Genomic DNA, 22,297 nt, shown 5'->3' with positions numbered 1-22,297 from the left:
CGCCCTCGCATCGACGCGGGCATCGGTTGCAGACCCTCGCAGGAGACACAGCGACGACGACGACGACTCCGGCGGCCAGACGACGATGAGGACCAGGTCGAAGACGCCGCCGCAGGGCATGAGCTACACGCCGTCCTACGCCAACGACGAGCATCGCCGTATCGCCGCCGCGGCCCTGCGGCTGTCTCGTCTACACCCGCCGGCCAGCGTCAGCAGCTCCGGTGCTCCTGAGCCAGACGGGGCGGTCCGGGTGCCCCAGGCCGCATACATCCTCGATGCTGGCTGCATGGACTTCCCCGTCGACATCGAGGTTGTCGACGCAGACGCAGACGCAGACGCAGCAGACGTCGACGCTGACACCGACCGGGACGCGGAGGACTGGCGGAGGATCAAGATGCTCGCAGCGGACTCGACGGGCTCGACGGAGGGCAGCCAGCTTCGGACGGACCTGCTCTCGCACTCGCACTCGCACTCGCTCTCGCACTCCCGTCGCAGCCACCAGAGCCACCGGAGCCGTCTCAGCCAGCAGAGCAGACGGCACAGCAGCCAGGCCGACCACCAGGACGCCGCCGGCCGCGACCATGAAGAGGAGGAAGAAGAAGAAGAAGAAGAGGAAGAACATGAATACGAAGAAGAAGAATATGATGAAGAGGCCGATGAAGACGAACTCGAGCCTGGCTGCTCGCATGAAAACGCCTTCTTCGTGCTAGTACGTGCTCTTGTGTTTTTTTTTTCCCTCTCCCTTCCCCTTAATTCCTCCCATTAATGAATCCGATATATCAAAACGATTTTTTTTTTATCATACAGACCACTGACAAACGGGTTACGATGTAGCTCCGGATATCCTTCTGTCTCCCGCCGTTCACCATCTTCGCCGCCCTCTACGCCTTTATATCCCTAATATTCCTCCTCCTCGCCATCCCCTTACGCCTCTGTCCCCCTTCGCACTTCTTCAAACCGCCCACCTCTCTCACGGAACAGGTCTGCCGGCTGCTCGTTCCTTTGCTCCGTCTCAACCGCCGGACTGTCACCAGCCCAACCAACAACAACCACGATCACGGCCGCAGCAGCAGCAGGAGCAGCAGCAGCCATCACCATCGCCATGACCATCATAATAACCACCATGCAAAACGCTCGCGGCGGCACTACAGCACCCACTCGAGCCTGCCAGCGTCCGCCCTGACCTCCCCGCGACAGTCCTATACCATCTCTACCTCTACGCCCGTCTCAGCGTCGTTTTCCAGTTCCACCATCCCCACCCAGCCTGTCACTGCCACCGATTCAGCCAGCATTCCTGCATCTACGACTACGCCCGCCGCCGCCGCCGCCGACAGTTCGGCGTCGAGGCTGTATGCCAACTATTCGGCCCCCATGCTCGTCTTCGTCCACCTGCTCTCCCCTCTACTCCTCCCTCCCACCTTGCTGGCCGCCTGGATATGCGCCTGCTTCTGGATCTTCGTCATGATCATGGGCAATCCTGACGGCAAGGAGAAGACCGACGATGGCCGCGCTGCTGTCTTGGCGGTTAGAAACTGGTGGTGTCTCTGGCTCGCCAGCGCCCGGAGGAAACGCAGAAAAAGAGACCCGGAAGCGGGAGCTGTATAGACGGGCTTCCTCTTCCTCTTCTTCTTCCTCCTCCCCCCTTTTGCTTTTGTTTTATCTTCTACTTGCTATCTATGTATCGATCTATCTTGTTGTGTGTTTTTACTATCGTTGTTTTGCTCAGCATATGTACTTTTTTCTCTTTTACGATGAACGAATAATACCACCAAACCCACCGCATACATACGCCCTCTCCCACACCCATCGTCTAATCAAGATCGATCGACAGAATTAGGGAATCATCGCTGTCCATGCTAAGTCACACATGCATATAGAGAGTCACTTTACGCAGTAGATAATCGTCACTCTTCCCTGCTCTTAAAAACAAAAAAAAGACTTCTGATCGCTGTATAACCATGGATATCAATCTATACCACAAGCCATTTTTCCTCTTCCAACTGCCGCTTCTCTTCACTTCTCACCTACCAACTCGCCCCCTGCCACCAGCACCGCCGGCACCCCTGGAATCCCTCCTGCGCTTCTCAATCCTCCCGCTTCCCCCGGGGCTGCCTCTCTCTTTGCCCATCCCGAGGCCTCGTCGGCCAGACTTGGCTGCAAGCCCCTTGGCTTTGCCCCTGCCAGCCTGTCCCTGTCCACGCGCATTATTACTCTTCTCAACATCATCCACATCCATCTCCACATCCATCCCCATCTCCATATCGTCGTCGTCGTCTCCCTTCTTGCTCTGGCTGGCTCTCAGGCGGCCCTTTTGGCCCTTACGCAGCGCATCCGGACCACTGACGGCAGTGACATAGGCGTTTACACCGGACTCTGCGCCCGCACCGCTGGCAGAAATGTCCATCTCGTCGTCATGCTCGCCCAGAAGCAGCTTGCCGTCCTCGTCCATGCGCGGGCGGCGTTTCTGCTTGTGTTTCGACGCTAGGAAGCGCACGCTGGGCTTGGTGCTGGAGATACTCGCCAGTGCATCGGGGGCAAGCAGGTCCAGCGGGTTGGATTCAGGCGAGAGCTCACGGATGTATTGCTCTCCTGTATCGCCTGCACCCGCACCCGTACGTCGTCTACTACTGCCTTTCTCCCTGGACGAAATGGCCCGTTTGGTGGTGTTGCCTGCACTGTCGATTTCAATCTCACTTGCGTCCGACTCGTCGCCTGACATGAAGTCCGAATCAGAGCCGTACACTGCCTTGTCGAACTCATTGCTGAACGACTTCTCTCCCGCCTGAGCAGACTGCTGGCCTCGGACATGCTGCTGCTGCTGTGTATCCTCCTCGTCTTCGTCGTGCTTCGCTTCCTTCTTGCGTTTCTGCCGTTCTCGCTCCTTGCGTATCGATACAACCAGCTTCCGGTCTGACTCTTCCACCAACCCTTCCACAAAGGCTGCTCCGAATTTCCGTATCAGCCGGTCCAGTATGCCCTTGACTTTACTCCTCAGTCGGCCCTTGTGCTCCTTGCTCCACATCATGAGCTTAGGCACCGCGGACGGGAGGCGCGGCTTGAGCAGATCGTCCGGTAGCGCTACCACAGCCACTTTAACGAAGCCAAGCACCGAACGGACGATCTCACGGTTGTTACTGGTCAGGAACAGCTCGATGGTCTGCACCAGGTCGGACTGCATCGAGGTCGGGAGCTGCGAGTGATACTCGAACAGCAGACGTGACATGGCCGTTACACTGGCCGCAACCATGTGTGGTGAACTGCCGGCCAGACCAGCAGAAACCATTGTGAATAGTTCCTCAATGGTGGCGGGTGCGTCTGGTGCGTCGTCTGGCATATGTGCTACCAGCGAGTTGCGGATCTTCGTGCCTGGTGGGTTGCGTTCGGAGTCGATCATTCGCTGCGAGGTGTGGACAAGCAGGGCAAATGCAGCTGTCCGTGCCTTTTCGTTGCTCTCCTTGCAGCCCAGTACGACCTCAGAGAGGATGCCGGGGATGAAATGGAGGTCTTCGGTCGGTAGGTGGGTGATGATCTCGTGAATCGCGAGCAAACGGTCCCGGTGAGCTGGGGCAGGTGTCTTGTCTGCTGTTGACAGGATGAGGGCCTGTAGCTCTGAGCTACGTTCGCTTAGAGCTGCGCGGCCGGCCTCTGTGCCTGCGAGACGCGGGATGAGTTTGTATGCCTTTTTGATAAGCTGGGGGTCCGAAGAGGACTTGTTCAGCACCACGGAGGCAAGCGAGAAGAGAGTCGCAAAGCTGCTGCGAGGTAGGTAGATGGACATCGTCACAATAAGATCCATCAGTGTGTGCGAGGTTGGAGGCATCTTGTCCTTGCGACCCGTGCTGGGCTTGCTGCTGGCGTTGGCTTCTTCCTCCAGAGCGCTCTCCAGCATAGACGTTACTCGGCCAAACGTTTCAATGAGTTCCTACTCTTGTTAGACTAGTAATAGATAAAAAAAGTAGTATGTATATGTAGAGTAATAACATACCTGCTCGCCTGTAATGCTCAGATAAGCGTTGATGCATTGCAGGATATAGCCCCTGAACTGTGGCAGCGTCTGGCTGTAGACATTAAAGAGCACCGCAAGCATATTTCCAGCAAACCCAGAAAGGTGCTGGATATTCTTCCTCGCTTCTTCCCGGGTAACTCGCCGCTGCAAGACGAGATCTTCAGTCTCTGACTCAACGGAGGTAATCGCCTGGTTCGACTCGACCAGGTTCTGCAGCGCCTTGCACACGTCTACTCGTAGCTCTGCCTGCTTGTACAGCACATTTGACAGCAGCTCGGCAAACGGCTGATCAAAGGCCTCTCTCATGTCCAGCGGCAGTTCGCAGAATCCAGGCAGGCAGGCCCAAGTCTGCTGTACCAGCGTCTCGAAGATCTTGACCTCAACCGTCTTCTCTGCATCTCCGTAGTCCATCACCCGCTGATACAGGGCTTCACTCAATGGCACAAACTCAGAGCGGAAGTAGGCCAGACTTGTGTTTGCGACATGGTCTCGTAGAATAGGCAGAAGCCACACTCGACCGGGCTGGCCGGCCTTTTGATTCACGATATTGAGTGGGATGATATCAAGCACAGCCTTGGGGCCCATGACATTGATGGCAGCACCCAGCACCTTCTCGGCCTCCTTTTTGCCCTGGAAGTTCTCGTTTGCACGCAGATCACCAACTATCTTCACCACCTCGTTCATCACAGGCGAGCTCTTCCACTGCAAGGCGTTGAACATGGCTTCGAGGACATTGAATACCTCTGATCGAGCAACTTGGTACTTGACTGCAAGCAATCCCGTAGCTGACCTGGCCAGCCTTTCAATGATCTTCTCATCGTACACTGATGCCTCTAGCAAAACAGACTCCGGAACACACGCAACCAGAAGCGAAATCATACCTTCCGAGGCAGAAGTGCGGATATTCCGTGATGGCGAGGTGAGGAAGCTCGCGAACAGGTCGAAGAGCTCCGGCAGCTTCTCAAACGTTTCCTGCGCAGAAACCTGGGCAGAGACATCGTAGCCTCGAGACAGAACTGCAATCCACGGTGGGAGCAGCTGCGAATCGTTGTGTGCTGGCTTCAGCTCTGATATAGCGTCTAGCAGACGCGGTAGCTTGGAGGAAGTGAACTCGTCTGCCATTCCTGTAGATATCACTTCAAACACCTCGAATGTGCCCATGGTAAGGTACTCGTTCGACGACCGGGCAACGTTCATAAGCAGCTCGCACAGTGGCTCGATCTTCCTGCTCGGCCAGCCTCCTGAGGCCGCCGCAATAGCCTTGACAAGCTGCAGGGCATGCGACACCGCGGGTTCATGATGCTGCTGTTGCTGCTGGTGGTGGTCCGGCTGATGCTTCCCTTTCCTCCCCTGCGCCTTCAATGTAGCAGTGACACTGTCATTTAGAGTCCTCAGTGCCGTCTCAGCGCATAGATCAGCCGCAGGGTGGTCCAGCGATGGGCTCGGCGGGGGCTGTCTGAGTATCTGTATCAGCGCATCCTGCACCCTCTTCCGGACCTTTGGTCTGTGATCGACCGCCAGCGCCAGCATGCCCGCAATGGCCCTGCGAGGCCCGATCTCCGACGCCGGCAGCGCCCATGCCGCCGCGTCCTGCGCTATCAGCAGGTTCTGCAGACAACCGACGGACGACTTGAGCAGCGGGGCCTCGACTTCGGCGAGCGTCAGGGCCGGCACCAAGCTGCCCAGTATCTGCGCAAACTTGGAGCGGAGCAGCGGCGCGGGGACAAAGGCCGAGACCGTGTCGAGCAGATATACGACGGAGGTTGCCAGCTCTTTATTCACGATGCCCTGGGTGGTGTTGATGGACTGCGGGAGGAGGGCGAGCAGCGCAGCAAAGTAGGCCGTTGCGGTGAACTCGGCATTCTGGTCGCGCAGGGTGTCTTCGACTGCTGAAAGGACGACTCCGGTCTGCGTATGCCATTGTCAGTTATCTCTCTCTCTCTGTCTGTCTGTCTGCCTGTCTGTATAGCTGTAGATGGGCTGCTTACATGGTGCTGGTTCTGCAGCTTGGGGGACTTGATCTTGTCCAGCTTCTCGTGTAGCGACGCCATGACGGCGAAATACAGGAGACTCGCTCTCGCTTCCCGTCTCTGCTTCTGCCGGCGATGCTAGAGTCGAAGCTGTCACCAGCTTTTGTTGGTGGTGAAGCCGGAGTTTCTTCTCTTCTTTTTATGCTCTTTTTATGGTTTTCGAGATAATTTTTTGGCGTCGTTATTTTTTTTTCCTTAGTTGAGCCAAGTGGGTTTTTTATCGATAGCGGAAGTCTGTGTGGGCCAGCAAGACAGCAGATTATTTTTTAACGAAGAAGCAAAAGAAGATAGTTCTATCTTTGATCTATAGACTCGAGGGTCAGATGGATAAGAGAGACGGGGTTGGTAAGAGAAAAAAAAAGGTGGTCTGTCATTGTGTGAAATATAAAACAGACGCTTTGGCGCAGGAGATGCATTTCACAATATTCTGCATGGCCTGGCGTATCCATCTTCAGAGCTCTATTTAGACAGGAAAAGGGAGGGCACCTTGGGCAGACAAAGCCTGTGCAGGTGGCTCTCGGGCAGTACCTGGCATAGCTGGTTGTTCACATATCAATGCTTTGTGTGTGCTTCGTAGCGGTGTCCAGCATAGTCCTTAAGAGTAGCAGCACTATTTCGTGTAAAGACTAGATTAGATCTGATGGGGGAAGTCATTTCAGAAGAGAATCTCTCCGCTGTGCTCAGGCTCAAACCCGAGGGCTTGCAAATGCGTGCTTCGCCGCTTGTCCTTGCGTTTCCGCCGCTCCTCGGCCTGCTTCTTTAGCTTGAGGACTTCGGACGCAGGCGCCTGTCGGTAAGGCTCTGGGATGTCATCATCTTTATCGAGGTCCTGCATTGGAGACATAATTAGTGGTTGGAGGCTGGTATCTTTGCAGGGACATTGACGTACAATCTCTCCAAGAAGCAATACGTTCTCTCCTCTGACCAGGAACACTCCACGAGGGATGTCTGCATACAGATTCTCGGCGTATAGTCGTTCAATCGTGTCCTGCAGTACAATGTTGGCTGGATAGCTGTTAGCCTTTGTATTCTCTCTATTAACGCAATGCAGGGACTAGGGAGATGCCCATTGACATACCGAATTGGTCCCAGCTTCGCAATACTCCAATTAACTTGCGGCCATCACGCAGAACCAACACCAACTTCTCTGCACGCCAGATATCATGTATCAATTAGCCACGACTTTATAAAACCTCACTCTCCGATTCCAGATGTACCCCAAATTCAAGCACACACACACAAGTTCCCCCACTATCAACGCGGAAAGGTAAGGATCTCACTGTCTGTCAAGTCTAGTAGCTGTGCCGCAGTCGTAAAGAGCTGGGGAGGCAGCTGAGGAGGGCCCTGGGGCTCAAGAAGCGGAATAGCGGAAGCCGGGGGGATCTGAGGCTGCTGCAGCTGCTGCGGTTGCTGCTGCTGCGGGTTGCTCGGCGGGCTGGGTCCGTGATGTCCTCCGCCTTGGGGATGACGCATAGGATCACCTTGCCGCCCTCGCGCAGCCTGTTCTAGTGTCGGGAAGTTCTCCATCGTATGTGTATCTTGGGAGGAGTTCGTAGTGATGCGCTTTGGATGTGCGGGTGAGGTAGATGTAGATGTCCAGGTCAGTTAGTATTCCGTCTGCAGTGAAACTCGCTCGGCGTCAGGGTCTTATGCAGCGGCCTCTCCTGGGCATCGTGCTTCGCCAGTCTCAGCGAGCAGAACAGTCGACGAAGATCGTGAATGCGCGCGCAAAAAGGAACAAGACGAAGAAGCCGAAGCCGAAGTCGAAGTCGTCGATTTTGCCCAGTTTGGAAGATCGAAGACGCACTGCCGGATCGGGCAGAAACTACGCTTTTTGGCTTGTTTGTCTCGTTTGCATTTACTTCGGATTTACATTGTTCCTTTTAATCACGTGATGGAAGTGTTTTTCCGGGCCTAAAGAGGAAGGTGTTTAGCAGTACTCCGTAGGGGAAGTTCCATTGATATTAAGAGACAGCGAAGGAGCTGCTGGCGGCTCTAAGATACCTCCATACTGAGTACCTGAATGGATTATGGGCGGGCCGAAGTTGGAGATGCGAAGCCAATGCCCGACGATTACTACGGAGTACTCCGTACACAAGAGCGATCTTCCAGGGCTAGATCTTCGCTATCAAAGGATATTAATAGAATAAATATGTGACAGCAATTTGGAAGAATCGATCGTCTTACTACGTACTTAGATCTCGCTTAGTTTACCATAAAAATGCCAAAGATAAGACCATAGGATCGAGCTGAAGTGAAGCAGACAAAAATTTATTGTTAGCCTTTGGCTTCAACTGGAGCGATGCTCCTCTGCCTGTCGATCGTTGTGGCTTGGTTGAACCACAGAAGCAAAATAATAGTACATCTCTGGAAGCATGTCTCAGAATTCCAATCCTTCGGGAGGATGTTTCGCTTAACAGCACATCTGGGGTAGGCGATTCAATGCAGGTATCATGCCCGAGAATTGAAACCGTAGCTACCAAGAGGTCAACAGCTGGTTTGATCCTGCTTTACTCCGTATGCTGTGCGGTGTTTTTTGATCCTCTCGGCTGCAAAGAGGAGGCAACAAACGAGCATGGAGAGATATATATAGTGCAATTGACCTGCTGTGTTCCTCATAATCTTTCCAGGCACAAACATACTCCGTATCAGTCATTCAAAAATAATTCCACTTCAGAAGAATCGCAAATATGAAGCTCTCCTTGATCGTCAGCATGATGCTCGCTGCCACCGGTTTTGCAGCAACCCTCGGTGCTAGGAACAACAACCCTCTCGCTGACGAGGTAATTCACAACCTGCTCTAACGGCTCAACGTGTTCACCGCTAACCTGAATGCGATATCAAGTGCCCTGTTGACCGCCCGTGCAACCACAACCAAGACTGTGCCGCCAGATACTGCCGTCGCGTGGTTGTAAGTGGATATCCCCTCTTAGCGAGCAATGTTGTCAATCGCCGCTAACGAACCCGCTAGGACAATGATGGCAACAACGGTCGCTGCCGCCCATGGCCAAGCTAGATGCCCGAATATTCCTGTATACAGACCTGTCATTCGGACTTCTGTGGAGGCCGGGGAATGCAATAGAGAGATATTGTCCTTGTCATCATGGTAGCTGGATATAGATGCAATGAAGAACCCCATGTACTCCGTATTGTTTCTAACATTCAGAAAGATTTGTTAGTTTGCGCCATCAACGAACTATAAAGTAGCATGCAGGAAGGAGTAGTATTGACACTAGGGCCGGATATATGGAGGTAGCTAGCGGCGATGGCTCGCTGCCGTTCTCTTCCGTTTAACTAGTTCGTGAACTAGTTAGTTAGTCAGTTAGCTAGTCTCGCAGGTGAGATCGCTCTCCAGACAGAAAAACAAACAAGAGGTGAAAATAGACTCCCCGAAATACAAATCACGTGATATCTATTTTTCAACGACAGCTGAAGTACTCCGTTGGCTCAACGTCAACACGACGTAAATGACGCTCATAGACGCGACGGTATCTCCCTCTTACTGGCCGAGCGTGCTATGGATTGGCGAGAAAGGCGGAGCTCTGGCCCTGAATACTGCCTAAGCTGGCTTGGGAGCGTCGATTGCTATTTTAAGAGAACAACGGCAGGGATCTATAAACAGGACGGTTATCAGAAGTGAGAGCCGCATAATACCCCAAAAAGACACTCCCCTTACATATGCCAAAAAAGTTGAGAGAGTCGATCACACGAGCAAGGGTGTCGTGCCTTGGTCTCCGGGCAATTCTCGCATTATCGTCGGATTCGATTCCCATGAGTGTTGGACAGATATCCTAGCTCGGTAGCACAGACAGCCAGGCGCCATGAGACATGGCGAGTCTTAACGTTGCTCATCTTTGGCCCTGGAATCCTGCTTGAACTGAGTTTCGTACTTGGCCAGTTCAGCCCTAGTACTCCATACTTCCGGGATACTTTCCTGGGTCCAACAGGCCGTCACACTTATGGCATTTTTAACTCTTATATCCCGTTCGTCCGACAGTCCCCCGTTCTTGGCACCGAAAGAACACCCTGCGTGTCTCTTTTAATGTTTAATATATATTATTTCCTGGCAGAACTGAGAAAAAAGCAGTGGGAATTGTGGAGTGGCCCATGTTTGTTATAACTCAGGGATGTGGAGTGATATGTTGCAATGAGACACAGAAATATTATTGCAGGATTGCCGGGGTAATTTGGTCTCATCATGCGCCTGGGTGGCTCCCACGCTGACTTTTCCAATGGTGAGTGAACTGGTCATATCTTTATTTCTTGAGTTTCAAGCTGATGAACTAGACCCTCACCTTAGGAACTCTCCAAATTGAAACTTTCCGCTTAGATTGCAGATTTGAAGACACGAGTCCATTATCGGCTGAACTAAAATAAACTAAAATATACATGGGGGAAAAAAAAAAAAGACGAACGTAAAGTATAACGAAGGCAACATTGCCAACATTGCCATCGTGTTACATCATTTGAGAAGGATAATTAATCTCATCCGAAGAGAGGAGAAGGGGAGGTGAGAAAAAAAAAAAAAAAAGAAAGAACAAGCCTGCTCCGGACTCAGCTTTTATCGTCATACCTCCCGCGCCGGTGAAGTTTGACCCAAAATACTTTCTATGTCAAAAGCTTGATTGGGCGAAGGTTTACCTTCTCTCGTGGCCACCGAGTCATTTCATCCAACCGGGGATCGGACGGGAATCGAGTTAGCAACTCTGCAACTAGCCCGGCTCCGAGGCCTTTAGCCCACCAGGTGCGAGGTTCCATAAGATGCATGAGAACCGCCCAATGCATAAAGAGAAGCAGTACTAAGGGATTGCCGCGCCGGGCTTCGCATACAGTATTCTTATCCAGCATGCTTAGCCATGATAATACCAGGCTCTGATCTTGTTTCTCACGGAATATTGAGAAACATAGCTCAAGCTTGTGGACTAGGCGCTTGAAAACGTTATATTCTTCCGCATTGGCAGAGGCTAACGTCTCATCCGTAAAGGCCATTAACTTTCGGAAGGCAATTTCAGTTCCTGGCTCGTTATTTACCGGGACATCTTCTGATTCTATCCTGATGCTTGACGAGAACCAGCCGATTTCCAGCCAACCTTCACTAACTGAGAAGATGCCTTTGATCCCCTGCAATAACTCGAATATTGCTATCACATCTTCAAGTACAGTCCCGCTTTCCCTACCGCCTGGCGCTATCTGCGTTGAGGAAAATGTGAAAACCGTAGTGATGATGGCAAAGGCAAAGACGGCTTCACAATTGGCCGGTGTGATGTTGTTTAAGGCCTCACGGAAAGGTGACGAGGCAAGGGTATGGTATCGAAGTGCAGCATCAAAGTATGAAACAATTTCAGACGGATGCTTTGCACTTGACGCTATATGCAGGGCTGCCAACCCAAAAATCCCATCCATCAAAAAAGGACTAGATATTGCCAGGCGTGGGATATGGACCTGCCAGGCATAACCGTCTTCGGGCACGCCAGAAAGACTTTTATATGAATCGGTAGTGTATTTGTGGGCTAATTCGAACTCAAGCAGGCGGACGGCAGGAGGTAGAGGAAGAATAGGTGGTGCTACAGGAGGTGGTGGGCCTGGACTTGGCTCGGCCCGCCCATTATGGTATTGGTTACCGCTGGGGACGGGAGGCGCGTTTGGTGATAGGGATGATTGTATGGGTGACGCTTCGGCAGACGTCGTTGAGGCTGCTTTGACCCGGCGAGCAGCCGCCAATGAGTAAACGCAATTTATCTCTCGATTCTGACAGTTGGTGCAAGGAGGACCTCGTTCGTCACACTAAATCAGGAGAGAAACAAGAAATAAGCATGGGGCCAGGCACCTTCGCGGCTGATGGGGGAGGGAGTTGGATGTGGATGGGCAGATGTATTGAAATCCCCATATACTGTGCGTTGCCCGGTACGCAGCAATATATTATGCCTGACCGGCCAGGCTCCATCAACAACCGGTTAAGGACAGAGAGATACGATGCCATCGGCCCTGATGCAGACAGCATCCATCCCACGCCTTAACACGACGCAATAGCTAATAGCTGCGAGGGGGGAAGCCTGCGGTGCAAGGGCAAACCGAACGAAAAAAAGCTCTGCTGGCTTGGACAACAACAACCCTACCTTGACTCGTCTCTGCTTGCACTGGTCGCATCCATTCCGCGACTTCTTGTGCGATCTCCGGGGCGCCATGTTTTGACCAGCAGTCCCGCCGCATTAATAACAGCCATTACCTGCCGGCATGTCCCAGAATGACAGGTCGCTCAGTGTCCGCTGGCCTGGCTGTCACCGTAGCGTGGTTGGGATAAGGCTTTTCGGGAGCGCTGGCCAATGATGCCGGCGGAAGGCCCGGATAATCCACCGTCCAGCTCTGAGGCACGCAAGCAGCGATCATCGAATTAACGAGCTACGAACCCCCCTGACTGGCTGCCAGCACTCTTCTGGGGACAAGCTACCTCTTGCTTGCTTTCTTTTCTTTTCTTTTCGTTTCTATTCTTTTTCCATCTCCAAGCTAGCCAGCCTGGACATCCTGCACGGGTTTACGGGAGACATGGCCGACCCCGTGGAGCCCATCCAGGGTTCGGAACGCCTGGAGAGAGAAAACGAGAGCGAGAACGAGCGCAGGAATGCGAGAACGACTCGATATCAAGTCCTCCCCGGCCCCCGTCCTCGCCCAGCATATTATTATTAATGAACCGGTACAAAAAAAGTTATGCATAATTCATGACTCCGTACTTATGGCAGGCGATATCCGTGTCTCTCGTTCTTTTCTTCCCTTTTGCTCTGCTGGTTTCCCTTCCTCCTACGTCTTGCTGGGCCGGACGCAAGCCCGATCTCAAATATACCCTCATTAAACGCTGCTCATTAACTATCCAGCGGAGAAACATCAAATAAAAATAAAAAATAAAAAAATAAAAAAATAAAAAAATAAAAAAAAGGGAACAATGCCACAGCCGAGTTTTGCTACGTGTACAGAGGTTGGGCCAGCGTGCCCTGTGGTGGCCACCACCTACGGCTACTATCCCCAGCTCGGGTCAAATGCCTTCCTGACCGCATTCTTCGCCTTTCTGGCTCTCGTCCAGCTAGGCCTTGGAGTTTTCACTCGCACATGGTCTTTTCTGATTGCGTTGTTCATGGCCTGCGCCCTAGAAGCCATCGGTTACGGAGGGCGTCTGCTCATGAACAAGAACCCCTGGTCGAAAGACGCATTTCAAATCCAAATTGTCTGCCTCATCCTGGCTCCCACCTTCTTGGCTGCTGGCGTCTACCTGACAATCAAGCATATCGTCATCTTTGTTGGCCCAGAGCACTCCCGCATCAAGCCAAAGCTATATACATGGGTGTTCATTCTGTGCGATATTGGTTCTCTTATACTGCAATCGGTTGGTGGTGGGGTTGCTGCCGCAGCAACGAAGAGTAACTATAAGCTGCTGAACGTCGGCAATGGTATCATTATTGCCGGTATTGCTTTCCAGGTAGCTACCATGTCGGTTTGCGGGCTTCTTGCCCTTGAGTTTTTCATCCGAGCATTCCGAAGTGGAAAGGGATTTTCTTCCAGCGGCTTGCCCCATGGAGCTGCAGCACGTAAATCGTTCTGGATCTTCTGTGCGGCAGATGCCTTTGCCTATACTGCCATCCTGATCCGATGCATATACCGGTAAGTGCTCAAGGTATTATTTTATCCTGAAACTTAGTATTTACAAGGTGGTTGTATAGTCTACCTGAGATGGCCGGCGGCTGGGGCAACCCGCTCATGCGAAATGAGAAGGACTTTCTGCTCCTCGACGGAATGTAAGGCTGATATGATGTCTCTTGTACACCTATACTTGGTTAATGACTGACACGACCCTAGGATGATTGCTTTGGGCGCTGCCACATTCACCATCTTCCATCCTGGATTCTGGTTCCCACCGATGCGAAAGGGCGGTGCAGGGTCGAAAGACCTTCAGGGTATCCCTCCAAGCGAGGGAACCAGTGTAAACGATGCCGCGGAGAAGTAAACACACTCAGCACCCAAAAGCAACCTAATCTCTCCTTCATCTTCTAATTTTTTGAATTTTCGGGACTGGTGTTTGTCGCTTGATGTGCAAACCCTTTCCTTCATTTATTTACCCCGATTTCCTGAACATATTTTTGATCAATGTGCCGTTTTAGCGAAGCGTCCCTCCGTTTTCCTGATGAGCACTTCTTTGGACGTATATAGATGATCTGCTATTTAGAATCAATTGGATTGTTTGCACTGGAAAGGCCTGAGTTTTTGTTTGTGATTCTTTTATAGGTCGGGAGGCCAGAGAGTTTCGGGGGCTGAGGTATGTCGTCATAAGCCCCTTTCCCTTCCAATCACGTCTCTACACAAGCTGATGGCAACTTGGATATCTTGCCTCTAGATATTCATGAGGGGCCCCGTCTTCCATGATTTGTATTGCAGTGTGGCTCTTTGCCGGTGTTGTCTACTAGATATGGCTGCGTAGCACATCCATATAAGACTATATATTGACATACGTTACATGACACCCTCGGTATTCGACGATAAGCGAATAACCGTTACCATGGCTCCATCGAAGCAAATATTCAAGTGTATCGGCATCGTTGGAGCGGGGAATATGGGGGCCACGATGGCGTTTGGCTTTGCTGAAAGGGGCATCAAGGTATCACTCTGGGACGCCAAAGCCGAGAATGTGAGGAACGTGATGGACAAGGTCGAAGGAGAGAAGGGGGTGGAGGAGAACATACGGCCATTCTACGATATCCATGACTTCGTCAAGAGCGTTGATGTGGCAATCGACCAGGACGGACGAGGCCGTCGACCGTTCATCTTCTCAATCACCCATGGCTGGCCGGCAGACTGTGTCTTGGCCTCAATGATGGACGACCTTGAAGATGGAGATATCATACTCGATGGAGGCAATGAGAATTATCGGAACACGGAGCGAAGACAAGAGGAGATGGAGAAGCAGGGAGTTAGTTGGATTGGGATGGGAGTGTCAGGGGGCAATCACTCGACTAGACCTGGACCTAGTCTAGCACTTGGAGGTGACTCTGATGCCATCAGGGCTGTGATGCCCCTGATGAAGGAGTTTGCAGCGCAGGACGCTCGAACTGGTGAATCCTGCGTGGCCAATGTCGGAACCAGAGGTGCAGGCCACTATGTCAAGATGGTTCACAATGCGATTGAGAATGGAATGCTGTCTACCATATGTGAGGCGTGGGCATTGCTGCATTATGGCTTGGGTAAATCATATGATGAAATCGGGGATATATTCGAGAACTGGAACTCGGAGGGGCCCCTGAGGAATACGTTCCTTGTCCAGATAGGGGCCAGCATCTGTCGAGAAAAGAAGAAACCCCAAAAGGACAGCGATAAAAGCCAAGCTGCCGACAAGCCCTATATCCTGGATGACATGCCCGATGCTGTAAGACATGCAGATGATGACGACACCGCGGGTACACTGTACTGGTCTGTCATGGAGGCAGCAGACCGGCACGTCTCTGCCCCCAGCATCGCAGCGGGCCAATTCCTGCGAGTCTCCAGCGTGAACAGGAGACAGAGGCTCAAAGTGGCCCAAAAGCTAGGCATAGCGCCCCCGAAGAGGCTCACGCACATCCATGATGTCCCGACCTTTGTCGAAAAGCTTCGAGACGCAGCATACATCTCCATTCTGGCATCGTTCTGCCAAGGACTCGAGCTGATTGCTCGTGGATCCAAGGATGAGAAATGGAACACCGATCTAGGAGACTGTCTGAAGATCTGGCGGGCTGGTTCGATCATTCAGGCAGAGTATATATCTGACCTGTTGATGCCGGCGTTGACATCTGGAGCTCATATCATGAACATGAAGCTGGTTGATGAAGTTGCTGCCGCTATGAACAAGAACTTTGACTCCCTGAAGCAAGTTGTCCTTAAAGGCACTGAATCAGATGCATATATCCCATCCTTGTCCGCGAGCCTGGAGTATCTGAAGTACGAAGGAGCCAAAATGCTGCCAACGCAGTTCATGGAGGCTGAGCTGTCTTTCTTTAATGCCCATCGTTATGACTGGCCGGGGATACGGGGGTAGTCGGGTTAGCTACATACCAATCTCCCATTCTGTCTCGGGGGGTTTTCGGTTGATCTATCCAATCTATCTTCTCGGTTTCAGCTTCAGCTCGGTACTTATTTTATATCCATCACGTGTTGCTATTTGATTGCAATTATTTACATGAAAGCGTTCTCGAAACCAGAAAAAAACAAGGCATGCATGGCTAATATCGGATAAGTAGTTAACTATCAGATTGACCAAATGAAAGAAAGAAAGGATTGAATCAAATTTGACGAATATTCTCACTAATAAAACAAGAATCCAAAATGCGCAAAAATGGGGTATGCAGATGCAGGCTAACTATGAGAGACATGAAGACAGTAATGATATAAAGGAAGAAAGTCATCCAAAAGTGGTCGTCATAGATGGATCTTCGACCTTGAGCCGGCATTTGAAAGACGCGGCCGTCGTTGTCTACGCTCCCTCCGCGAGCTGGTCTGGATGAAGTACGGCTCTGCAGCGGAGCCATTCTGCGGGAGATGCGGCGGCGTCTCTCTCGTGAGCTGTAGCAGCTTGAACTGCTCTGTTGATATGATACCCATGCAGTACATATGGCGCATCAGGTCAAAGTCCGGACACGGCTCTACCTGGCCACAGGCTCCCCAGCGCGGATGTTCAGCCAGGATATGATCCAGCATGTTCTGCCATGCCTCTCCTCCCACGGGCTGTTGTTGTTGCTGCTGTTGTTGATGCTGTTGATTCGGCATCTCTATCTGCAGCTGGACAGGCTGGACCTGCGGATTTGAAAAGACCTGCTTGCACACTATGCAGCTCACTTTGCTCGGGGGCTGATGGGACATGAGATGCCCGGTGACGTGCAGTTTCCAGTCCTCGGGGTCTTCGAATGATTTATCGCATTCGAATATTCCGGCAAAGATACACTTGAGGGCGAACGGGTCTAGGGTCTCGTCATGGTCAGGGAAGGGAGCTGGCAGGGCAACGACAGGACCGCCGTCGTTCTGATGGAGGATCTTGGGCCGGGAGGAGTAGACATGCGGACTGCGGTCTGTCGAGTCGATGCTGGAGCCAGAGGGCATCGACTGCGACGTGCATATCGAGACAATCATGCTGAAAGTCGGTGTAGTTACGCCGGTGGACGGGGCTGCTGAACTAGATGCTCGACACGACGGAGAGGGCTCGATAACTACTGCATCGATGTCTCAGTCCAGTGGGCAAACCCGAATTATACGGCCAGGATAGACAATAATTATGCAGAAGACACTGGAAGGGCAGCGAAGTCGACCTCTGGTCCCTGGCCTCGACTTGTATATAGTTGCACGCCCTCTAAAACACCCAGCGAAGTGCTCAAACCCGCAACGCAAGACGGCAATATCAGCTCCAGGACCGAAAACAGGATATAAATATGTCTTGTCTATGTGGTTTTTCCCTTCACCCGGCCCGCTCCCACGGAGTTTTGGGCGTCCCTTTTGGCCCTCTCTTCTCCGACAAGGATCAATTCAGAACAGTGTGGGAATCACCGCTCTCACTTGACTTACATCTCAACGACTTGGGCACAAACCGCTGCATAAAAAGGAGCCAAAGACGCAAAGAATAAAAGGAAATAAATCGAACCCGACCAGTCCCAGGCCAATTGACTAATTTTTTTTTCTCCCTCAGTCTTCCCTTCAACCTTTGTGTGTGGCTTGCGGCAAGTCAGAGCTAGCCACGTCGATGTCCCACTCGCAGCTGCATGAGCTGCGGGGATGAAAAAGGCGGTTTTGATAGACGGACAGCCAACCGCTCGATGCTGTCCTGCATAGCCGGGGCCGTGGCACTGCGGTTAATGGTTTGGATGCTGCGGTTATGGCTGCAAATAACCTGCGAGCGGGACGTTATGGCCGTCAATCCAGAGGCATAACACAGTCCTCTGTAGCCAGTTGGGCGTCTAGTTTGCGCTTGCAGGTTCGATGACCAGCTGTTCGCCGTGGACTGGCTTGGGCGATGTCTTCAGCTTCACTTACAGGATGAGCGTGTTCCCTCTTGATGAACTGGCCCCAGGACGCAAGTGTACGGCTTCTGGCTCTGCATGCGCAGTATGTCCATAGGCCCAAGCAGATCAGGCCGTCGGAAGCAGTTATGGTCTATAGTTATGCAAAGGCCAGCTGTTCGCCTAGGGTATCCAAATCTGCATTCAATGTAGAGAAGGTTAAGTAGGTGTTCAAACTGCAGGAGGTTCAACGTATTTGATAGTCTATCCGACAAGTAACTAACTAGTTAGTATTTAATGTTCTGTCTAGAGGATTTTTGTATGGAATCTCTCCGTTTATAGGCAGTTAGTTAGTTGGATATCCGTTCTACTTGCAAGAAAGAGCGGTTTCTTGTCCATTCTAAGCCGAATCCATCAACACAGCTATCATATTGGCATTCCGATGTCTTTCTTTTTTGGTGAGTATCTGGTCTCGTTTTTTTTGCTGCCACCATAACTAACTAGCTGTAATTGGATCGCTGATTTCCTATGAAATCAGGGGCTCGAGCGGGAGGAAGTGAATGTCGCCGCCTTGTATGTTATTTGAATGCGGCGCCAAAATAGGGGTATTATCAAGATCATCCGAGTCTGGTCTTTTGGGGCATTTAACTAACTAGTCAAACAGCACCTATTATAAATATAGAGAAAAATAGTAGTTCTCAAGCAGGGCGGAGTTGTCTGTTAGATGGTTGTCAAACAATAGCAGCAAAAGGTCGATATGATTGATTAAAAGAGTGTAGCAAACGAATAACCATTAGTTATAAGTCTCCTTTAAAATTATATTTGCTATTTATATGATATATCGCTCAATATTTTATTTTCTCTTCACCTTGCAAGCTCTTATCGTAAATGAACTGCCAAGCTGTAGTTAATTTCATTGGAAGGCTTGAAAAGCATAATGGAAATATAGATTAGATATTATTAGTTATCCCGTTGACTAAGTCAACTACGATGATTTATGAATAAGGGTATACTTCTACCTTCTTATACCTAGCTAAAAAAATGATTCAAAACGGGCGCTTCGAACGGTCAATCCTAGTCCAACCCGATTAGTATTTGGGGATGCCATAAACCGTGTGGTCTTCTCGAAATATGCGTGGCCAAGGAACAGTTGGAAATCGCATCCCATTACCTCAGTGGGAAGAATGACATACTCGGCAGGCTGCATAAGTGGAAAGAAGCAACCCGAAGGTCAGCAGAAGCGAGCGACTCGAAATTTATGCATAATTACTGCGCGGAATGTAGGGTTATCTGTCACATTTTTACTCATAATAAGGGGCCATCCTTATTCTATAATACAAAGAAAGCATTTGAATTTGAAATCTCTCAGCTACCACAGTCTCATTTGCTCATCCAATCTTCCGAATCGTCAAAAAAGGCTTCATTGTAGGGATTCTTATCCAACCACGCTCCTGGGGCTGTGATTTGGCCGGATTCGTTATAGAACTTAGTGAGCAATTCATTTAGAGCTATTTCAGAATTAGTGCAAATATCCCACTATTATAGCAGCGGCAGTTAGACATACCAGCCAATGAAATGGGGTAAGACGGTTGAAGGGTGAACCGAGATGCTCGTTCGCGGAACAGGGTCAATGAATCTGGAACTGGTGTTCCTAAATTCAGATATTGTTATTACTTTCTGCTCCATCAACTAGGAGGCGTGGCCTTTACCTTTTGGGATGGAGAGGTAGTGAGGTTCAGCTGTGGGCTGGCCATTATCCACAGCATCCAAGTAATTGTCAAAGGATCTCCGCGTTAGCTCTTGCATCAAGTGCGTATTCGGCATAAACAGTGCCCCGTTTGAAACTAGAATATCTGTAAGTAATAGATAATAGTAAGGACAGGGTACGGGCCATCCGATTTACCGTCCAAATTTATCTTAGCATGGACTAGCCCGTCGCTCGAGATTTCAACGCCATCCTCGTACTCCCAATCGTCTTGTTTTAGTGAATTGTCATAGAGCTTTGATTCGCGGTGAATCTGGAATCGGTGTAATGTAGCTGGAAATACCGGATGGGTTGACACATGGGAAAGCCCTCGACGGTTCGAACAACGCGCGGTCAACCTAGCACCGGCAATGGGGATACGAAACAGATTTCTGAGCATTGTATGTAGTTGTCTGCTTAGGAAACTTAGACAACGGTCGAACAATTTCTCATTGGGCAGACAGTGTCGAGGAATTGGGAGGAAGAAATGATCAAATGAACCGGACGTGGGAGAGGTCGAAGCCGCTGACCATCGTTACTACGTTGGATGGAGCCTCGACTGCATTCCTGACTAAGAATATATCACGTGACAATTATTAATGACTAAGCAAAGGTAAAGGGAAAGAGGAATTGCAAGGGGAACGCCGAAAAAAAAAAATCTCTCTTATGGCAAACAGATGAGACGGCTATACGTTGACGTTGAGAACGCCACCCAATGACACAAAGTCATGACCACAGACTTATTCAGTTGCTTGAGGATATCTCTGCAGCCACTGATCCCTAGTTAGACACTCCCCTTTGGTAGTTAGGAAATTCGTGATTTTGGCGTTCAATTCTGTATCTGATTAGCATATATACTTAACTACTCTCCTAAAGTGAATGCAGAGATTTGCCTGACCTTCGACTGTCATCTCCTCTTTTGCCTGCAACGAGTAGTGGTCGGCGAATTCGTGAACAAGGATAAGGTCGTTGGGAAGTTCCGTTCCTATCTCTACTCAGCATCACCTCAAAAACGGCATATCAAGGACACTACTAACCTTCCGAAACAGTATACACGTAAACATTTCCACTGAACGTACGTACAAGCTTCTGCTGTACTTCAGAATTCGGGCGCATTGAAGCACCGTTAGGCCCTGGGAGAAGAATTAGGCTGTCTTCATGATCATTGATTTGCTGAAGCCGCACATTCATATGTCGCTGGGTTGAGAGCCTTCGGCTGAACTTTTCCAGCGTCGGTGAGCAGGTCAAAGCTGCGCTGAGGTCTCACAGGGCCCGGTTGGGCGCGAAGACGAATTGCCGGGCCAGTGTTCAAGCGGAACAACTCCTTGGGGATTTTGGTAAAAGATTGGATAAACCTGTTAGTCGACATTGTCGGGAGAAGAATGAATACTGATTTGAGAGAATGAAATTTAAATAATATGTTGCCTAGTTGTTAAAACTTAGTGTTAGATGGATGCATTGCACGGCTAATATATTGATTGAATCCAGATGGGAAGGCTCGGGCTTATTCTTATTTATGAGCTTCGAAACCATCCGCTAACTTAGTTAATAAGCCGCGAGTGTAACTAAGCAGTTAGTAATCAGTGGTTGGTTAGAAGTCTATTGTATTCTATTCTTACTAGTGTAATAATAGATTAATTACGTTACGTATGGACTCTGGAATTGATCTTGTAGACTGTTGAACTATTTTGGCTTTGCTTACCTTTGCAGGGGAGCGTTATTGGCATTCACTCCCTGCAGGTTAACTCCACGACAATTGATTTGATATGACTTATAGCATGGTACCTCTTGCTAGCTAGTTATGTATTTGACGCCTCGTTATCATGACTAGTTAATGGTTATGATTTGGTTAGGCCTGCCCTCGCCAAATGTGACTCATGACCACACAGCTGCGGCCACCATTGGACACCACCATGCCAGAAGCAGAATGACGATCTTGGACCTTGTTATCAAAGTCTGCTAGTACACTAAAAAAGAAGTGAGCCACACACTAATAGTAGGCAGAGCTGAAGTTTTTGACACTTGTTTTGTAGGCCTAGCAGCGTTGTCTGAAATTTCTTGTGCTAGGGTAGTGCTAGACCAGGAGAAAGAGCGCTTCCCACCCATGGTACATGTTATCGCATTAAGATAGTCCGTTGTTGACTCCGGTCCCACTTCCATTGATGGCTCGTTTCCAGCACTGAAAAGAAGATCGCCGAGATATTTCATTTGGATGACGGGCGCGTCAGAGCACCTGTAATCGATCTCTACACAATCTAGATTGTCTTCATGCATCGGCCATTTCCGTTCTTGGGGCTTGTATCCTGCAGCTGCAAACTATCTATATACCGGATTTAGTAGTGTCACCAAACAGCCAAAGTCAGGATATCTCAATCACATTACGAGTTGGATACCAGAAAGGCCTATATCTGAGCAAATGTCATAATTACTATGACTCAAAACCTACTATAACCTCCTATATTGCTTCTTTTGAGCGTTCGTTATGCTCCTAGTATAGAGATATACTTGTATTATGGTA

General features: G+C 50.5%; 7 protein-coding genes across 7 annotated transcripts; 3 read left to right on the top strand and 4 right to left on the bottom strand.

The window, feature by feature from the left end:
• Window positions 1-115: 115 nt before the first annotated feature.
• Window positions 116-1,605, top strand: TRV_03324 (uncharacterized protein; the record flags this gene model as incomplete). Its single annotated transcript, XM_003022516.1, has 2 exons — window positions 116-709; window positions 835-1,605. Coding segments are annotated over 2 exons (1,365 nt in total), but the record flags the coding sequence as incomplete, so codon positions are not given.
• A 415-nt stretch (window positions 1,606-2,020) lies between these two features.
• On the bottom strand, window positions 2,021-6,057 carry TRV_03323 (uncharacterized protein; the record flags this gene model as incomplete). Its single annotated transcript, XM_003022515.1, has 3 exons — window positions 2,021-3,922; window positions 3,986-5,914; window positions 5,995-6,057. The coding sequence occupies 3 exons, from the start codon at window positions 6,055-6,057 to the stop codon at window positions 2,021-2,023; spliced, it is 3,894 nt and encodes a 1,297-aa protein (XP_003022561.1).
• A 634-nt stretch (window positions 6,058-6,691) lies between these two features.
• On the bottom strand, window positions 6,692-7,563 carry TRV_03322 (small nuclear ribonucleoprotein Lsm8, putative; the record flags this gene model as incomplete). Its single annotated transcript, XM_003022514.1, has 3 exons — window positions 6,692-7,041; window positions 7,115-7,183; window positions 7,317-7,563. 3 exons carry the CDS (start codon window positions 7,561-7,563, stop codon window positions 6,692-6,694), a joined length of 666 nt encoding a protein of 221 aa, XP_003022560.1.
• Window positions 7,564-10,644: 3,081 nt separating this feature from the next.
• On the bottom strand, window positions 10,645-11,439 carry TRV_03321 (C6 transcription factor, putative; the record flags this gene model as incomplete). The annotated part of the gene is made up of 1 exon (XM_003022513.1): window positions 10,645-11,439. One exon carries the CDS (start codon window positions 11,437-11,439, stop codon window positions 10,645-10,647), a length of 795 nt encoding a protein of 264 aa, XP_003022559.1.
• A 1,534-nt stretch (window positions 11,440-12,973) lies between these two features.
• Window positions 12,974-14,029, top strand: TRV_03320 (uncharacterized protein; the record flags this gene model as incomplete). The annotated part of the gene is made up of 3 exons (XM_003022512.1): window positions 12,974-13,686; window positions 13,746-13,820; window positions 13,882-14,029. The coding sequence occupies 3 exons, from the start codon at window positions 12,974-12,976 to the stop codon at window positions 14,027-14,029; spliced, it is 936 nt and encodes a 311-aa protein (XP_003022558.1).
• A 549-nt stretch (window positions 14,030-14,578) lies between these two features.
• TRV_03319 (uncharacterized protein) lies at window positions 14,579-16,087 on the top strand (the record flags this gene model as incomplete). Its single annotated transcript, XM_003022511.1, has 1 exon — window positions 14,579-16,087. The coding sequence occupies one exon, from the start codon at window positions 14,579-14,581 to the stop codon at window positions 16,085-16,087; it is 1,509 nt and encodes a 502-aa protein (XP_003022557.1).
• Window positions 16,088-16,467: 380 nt separating this feature from the next.
• Window positions 16,468-17,175, bottom strand: TRV_03318 (uncharacterized protein; the record flags this gene model as incomplete). Its single annotated transcript, XM_003022510.1, has 1 exon — window positions 16,468-17,175. The coding sequence occupies one exon, from the start codon at window positions 17,173-17,175 to the stop codon at window positions 16,468-16,470; it is 708 nt and encodes a 235-aa protein (XP_003022556.1).
• Between the last annotated feature and the right edge of the window lie 5,122 nt (window positions 17,176-22,297).

Source organism: Trichophyton verrucosum (genome assembly GCF_000151505.1).
Source record: "Trichophyton verrucosum HKI 0517 chromosome Unknown contig00281_1.f1.exp, whole genome shotgun sequence".
NCBI classification, from domain to species: domain Eukaryota; kingdom Fungi; phylum Ascomycota; class Eurotiomycetes; order Onygenales; family Arthrodermataceae; genus Trichophyton; species Trichophyton verrucosum.
Note: the sequence above shows the minus strand (reverse complement) of the source record. Positions and strands in the feature narration are given on the sequence as shown.